A 6,000-nucleotide genomic window follows, 5' to 3' on the forward strand; every position below is an offset into this window, starting at 1 on the left:
TATTCTTCATTCATATCAGAATATACCATGTTGGGAAATTGTTACTGAAAACAAATGATCCGAAATTTTAGGGCCAATTTTGTTTTCATCTCAAGGGGGCACATTTATACTCGAGGGGGCACATTTAATTCTGCAAAAGCGGCACTCAGGCAAATCTGGGGGGCACTTTGCCCCCCCCCCCCCCCATGCATGAAGATACGGTCTTCCAAACTGGAGAAATTAATTTTCAAAGATTTCACCCGCCTGGGTGAACATGTCTGTGTACATGTAGTTTCATTCAAAATAAAGTGTTACGTAACCTTTAGAAATCGGCCTTCGCAACCACTAGACTGATTCATTTTGCATCTTCATCTTGCAGGCCAAGCACAGAATAAAGGGCCGAGGTCGGGGGTCAAATGGCGTCAAGTACAAGTACCATCAGCAAATGGACGGCAACCAGATCGACATTCAGTTCTGATCCAGGCGGACAGAAAAGTATTTTTTTAGTTAACGCATTGCGGCAACAGTGTAGTCTAGATTTGATAAGCTTTGTATTCTGTTTCCCGAGGCTGCAAATTTAGCTGGGGAACGAGCTGTGCGTGATGGTGAATATAGCAAGGCGTGACAAAGTAGAGGGCGTTCTTTCAAGAAAAGAGGGCGCTCTTTCAGAAAACCAGTGGGGTGCCCCTTTGATATGTCAAATGCACTTTCATGCCATTGTGCCGAGTAAAAGTGGCTAGCTGGCAATCTTAGTTATGGAGATGACGGCTAGACTGTGGTGCTTTAAATCTTCACTTTTTTTTTTGTTCTGAAATCCGTGTACTAGCTTGTTGGCCAAAAAAAATGTGAAAAAAAGGAATGTTGAATATGGCTCCGTGTGCAAACGGTTAACAGAGGTGGGCACGTTCTGACCACTTGCGAGAACCCATTGGATGAGACACAATGTGCGCGTAATGCTTCACAAGTATCAGCATCATCATCATCATCATCCTTCGGCTGCGGAGCAGTCGACTACAAGCTTCTTCCATTTACTGCGATCATGGGCAAGTGTTGCGATTTGGTCTGGTCGCAGCATGCCATCACTATCTCCAAGCAAGCGCTGAATATAAGTTAGGTATGATGTGCGTTGTCATCCTGGTCTCCTTCTCCCCTGGGGTGGTGCATAAAGGGCACTTTGATACACTTTTGCAGGCTCATCGTCTGGCATGCGGAGTATGTGCCCAAGGAACTTGAGCTGCCGAGTTCTTACACGCTCCACAAGAGGGTTTGAGTTGGTCATAGTATAGATGGTGGCATTGGGGACATGATTGGAACGCTTGATGCTCAGCATAATGCGGTAGCAAGAGGTGGCAAAAGCGTTTATTTTACTTTCCATGTCTTTGGAGATTACCCATGTCTCACAACCAAGTATAAAGTGCAAAAATATGTGTGAAGAAGTTTATTCTGAATATACACATTGCCAAGCTACTTGGCAAGAGTATCGGGCATCGTCGGCAATATATTTGAATGTCTCTCCCAGTGGGTCCCCCCCCCCCAACTCTCCATTCTTGCTATGGAGGGGTTATCAGTTGTGCACGGAGCATAGCAGGGCTATAATAGTTTTAGTAGGGTGGCGTGAAAATTGTGTCAGGGTTTGTGACGGTATGTGATGAATTAGGTGTGCATATTCTCTTGAACATTTGCACACTTTAGTACATTCGTTTACTTTTCTAAAGAATTTGTGAAGATCTTATTTTTTTTGTTTTAAATGCAGACAGAATGTGAAGTCACAGTATTGCTTTGAACATTCCATTTGTATTGTGTAGATAGGGTACATGTATGTTACATTTTTGTTTTATTTTGTAGACATGATTTTTCGGAATGCAGTCTGCTTTGATTAATGAAGTGATTTGTATGATTCAAAATGCTGATAATAATAATACAGGAGTCTTATCTACCAGCAATTAGGTACTCAAGGCGCTGGAAATTATGTCTGTTATTAAAGACAGGTAAATGAAGTTCATGAGAAATATGATGTAGCATATATTAATTATTATGTAGCACCTTATAAGGGTAAGTACATGCTGCGGCGCATATTGCAGCCACTGCCAGAAACACCAGGGCAAACCCCTTCAAGAATGTGGTTTTTGAAGAAATATAAAAGAAAACTGTACTTTCTTCTGGTGCTTTCTTAGTTAGCATCAGAGTATTTTGATTTAAAAAGCTATTATTTGTTTCCGTTTTCAGTCTTCTTCCACATTATGTTATTGTTACTAAATTAAGTGCTTTCGTAAAAAAGGATTGTGAATTACATGTACGCAAGCAACTTTTAATCAAAGTTGTCGCCTGATTTTTTGCAGAGATTGACTATTATCAAACTAACGACGCTAAATTTATGAAATTTGTCGATATTTTTGTACATGATTATAATCAGCCCTTAGTGGTGCCATTTTGTATTTCTTTGAAACAGTACATTTTTTGTGTGTGGAGAGTTGTACATGTATGTATATAGATTTGTGTTCATGTTAGGCTTAGGGCTGTACATGCTTAGGGGAGGGGAAGAGAGTCATAATTGTAAAATCACCACGTGATGGATTTTTTTTAAAAATCCTCTATTTGTACATTTTCGTTGACCGTGGTATTGGCACATTATTTCCAGTGTTCATCTTGTCTGGAATATATATTTATTATTTGGTTGGATTTCGTAATGAGATCCAACCCTTGTGTTTCAATAGACTTGATTCAAGCTGCTTGTTTGAAACACAAGTTTTATAACGGGGCACTTCAGGGAACTGCATGCTGTCACTCTCGCACCATTTACCTTGCAAGTGTGGCATGTTGTGCATTAGCGTTGTGCCGAGACTAAAATGTGGCAAGGAATATTTGTCACGGGCCTTTTCTCAATAGTTCAAATAAAATCCTCCTCAAAAGAAAGATGATGGATGTTTTTTAATATATGTCTACGTCAACAATTTTCCTGTAGACTGTAAAAAAAAATTGGGAATTACCTTTTACTTGTTCAAGCTTGTCTCTCACGTAAGGCAACCCTTCCCATAACTTTTAACCCCATTTATGGACAACTCCCCCCCTTCCTTTGGGGCAATTCCATGGTTACTCGCGTTACATTTTCGTAACATGAGTAACCGATTTTGTGTGTCTTGTTTATCATACATAACACATTTTTCTGGATGTCATCTTTGGTGCTTAGGTAGGTCTAGGTCTACTCTATCTACCATGGGGATAACAGTTATTAAACCTTTTCAGTAAGGTAATTACAGCCCAAGGAAACTCAAGAGTACATCAAAAATGTAACGTGAGTGACCATGGAATTGCCCTTTGTGTTCTGGGCTAAATGATGACGTTATCCTTGTTCACATGATTTTCCATATAGTTTTATTAGGGTAACTGTGCCAATAGAAACGTTGTGAATTTGAAGCTCATCAATACTGAGGTTTGGCAAGACTACATCTGGGGAAAAGGTCAATGCGTACAACTTCTGGGTAAAATGGTAGTTTGGTACCGGTAGCTTTTTTGGATCTTTCATGTCTGCATGATTAGCAAGTCTCTGATATGCTTCTGAAAATGTAATTTAAGTATAAAGGATATGCAAGTAGAATCCCCAAAAGTGACTTCTCAAAAAATATAAAATCTACCAAAATATGGGAATAAATATATTACATGGCAGCTATTTACGATTTATGCAAATTAGGTACCCTTCCCAAAAGAATTTCAGGTGTCAATTCCCCCTTCTAAATATCTTCTCTAGGGCTATATGAATATATCTGCCAAGGTTGGTGCTTTGGACCAGTTGGTCTCGATCTTGTCAAACATTTGATTGTGCCACTTCTCTACATCATTTTGGAGGAAGTGAGGAGGCCAATATCTGGAGGGAGGATTTCTTTTTTTTATTTTAGAAAAGGCCACATTGTTTTGTTCCCTGAAGAACAGCATTGTTGAATCGTTCTTGCTCAGCAAGGAAGTCGACTGTTTAAGGCATTTGCGATTAACTGTCTGCAAATTGCATCTGCCAAGATATAAAGTCTTCATGAATTCACGTTAATATTTTCCGTCTTTGTCTTTATTTTCTTTTGTTTTACCATTAAACACTTAATTACACTTAGAGAAATAGCAGTTGAATTAATTGCTGACTTTTTCCTTTGTCGTGGTAGGCGGAGGCCTATACATGGAATTGGATTGTTCTTATTAAACTGCAAATGGTTACGAAGTAGTAACGTGTACTTGATGTATGGTAGTTAAACAAATCTTTATCAGCAGTGTCATTTGTTTTATGTACCTTCTTTGTTGTTGTAAAGAAACGTAAATTATATTCATAAATGTACATGTTTAAGGTCTGAAATGAGATTTTTGTCATAAGTAATATATTTAATTTTTTGGCCGTGCTTGTGGATCTTACAATGAATTGAATGATAGAATGCATTGTGTTGTGAAATGTCTCGTCATGCTCGGGAAAAAAAATTACCAATATTTTGGCAGGGTGTAGACATTTGTTCTAATACTTTTGTTGATTCTTGTCTTTTGTTATTCTCTTGTTACACAAGACATCGCCTGCACTTTGTCAACTTTTCACGCTCAACTAAGTTAAAAGGTTTTAATACTTTTGTTGATTCGTGTCTTTGTTATTCTCTTTGGTACACAAGACAACATCGCCTGCACTTTGTCACCTTTTCACACTCGACTTATTGAAAAGGCTCCACACTGCCCCCCTCCAAAAAAAAAATAATTAAATGTCACGATCGAGCGACTGTAGAAAAGCTTAAAAAAGTCATGATTTTGAAATAAAATTTAACTAGGCCTATACGTACATGTAATTGTAAATGAGATGATCGGCTAAATGATGTCGATCCGCGGGAATCGAGAAATATAGCGCCCTCGCGCGGCAAAAAGTAGGACTGCGATGGCGCGAAAATCTGCAGCGCCCTCTTTGGAATCGATTGTTGTCAAGCATAGCGCCATCATTCGGCGGCTTGCCCTGGAAGTTAGCACTCGGGGGGCGCCACTCTCAAAAATAATGCTCGCGTTAGAATTATTATAAAGGGGGTAAAAAAAATCCTGAGTCGTCAACTCTCTTATTGAAGAAAAAGGGTATTGATAGCCTTATTTTTCCTAAAAATAAATGCATAAATGAAAGACCGTTATTAAATTTTCTCCTGAATAATCTCTTGAAAAATCAACAAAACCTTGATGAATTGTTGCCATAACTCGGACAGGTGTTTATTCATTCTGAAAAATTCGTTGTCCGTGCTCCAAAAAGTTTGCAAAAAGGAAAAAATTACAGAAAAAAGCATTCCTGACTTTTTGGCAGTTATTTTTGCATTGTTTGCAGAAAAGTCATTTTTCAAAAAATTTCGCCAATTTTGGCCAAAAAATGAAATTGCTTCAAATGTGCTGGAAAGATGCTTGAGGGACGCCAGAACACATTCCAATTCTATTTCTGGAAAGATGGGCTTTTCAAAGTGAAATTTTGAAGAAACTTTGGAGTAAGCCTTCAATTAGTTTAAAATGTATTTTTCCCCTAAAATATTGCTGATTTTGTCCCAAATATTTCATTTATTTGCATGTTTGAATATTGATTGATGCTCCTTTTACCTCCAAAGGAATTACTGCATTTTTTAAGAAGTCAATTTTTTACCTAATTTTACTAAAATGTAAGGCTAATCCCTTACAATTTGTTCACTTTTTGCCAAAAAATAAAATGCTTCAAACTTGCTGGAAAGATGTTTGAGGGACCCAAGAACACATTCCAATTCGGTTTCTGGAAAGATGGGCTTTTGAAAATATTTCAAGAAAAAATTGGGGTCAAATCAATCCAAAAATGATTGTTTTTTTTTCAATTTTTTTTTTACTAATTTGGGCCCAACTGTTGAAATTGTTGCATGTTTGAATATTGATTGAGGCTCCTCTAACCTCCCAGGTTATTTCTGCATTATTTGAAGAAAAGTCATTTTTCACCAAATTTCACCAAAAATGTAAGGCTAACCCCTTACAATTTATTCGATTTTGGCCAAAAAATGAAATTGCTTC

General features: G+C 37.9%; 1 protein-coding gene across 2 annotated transcripts in view; it reads left to right on the forward strand.

Moving 5' to 3' along the window:
- The window catches only part of LOC119730155 (plexin domain-containing protein 2-like), a 60,720-nt gene extending 58,162 nt beyond the window's left edge, over positions 1 to 2,558 (forward strand). For both annotated transcript variants that reach the window (XM_038202934.1, XM_038202935.1), the window contains one exon: positions 359 to 2,558. In XM_038202934.1, the coding sequence (XP_038058862.1) occupies positions 359 to 457 (99 nt within the window). In that variant the 3' untranslated portion in view covers positions 458 to 2,558. The remainder of the gene's footprint in view (positions 1 to 358) is intronic.
- The last annotated feature ends 3,442 nt before the right edge of the window (positions 2,559 to 6,000 follow it).

Source organism: Patiria miniata, unplaced genomic scaffold, assembly GCF_015706575.1.
Source record: "Patiria miniata isolate m_02_andy unplaced genomic scaffold, ASM1570657v1 HiC_scaffold_22, whole genome shotgun sequence".
Lineage (NCBI taxonomy): Eukaryota > Metazoa > Echinodermata > Asteroidea > Valvatida > Asterinidae > Patiria > Patiria miniata.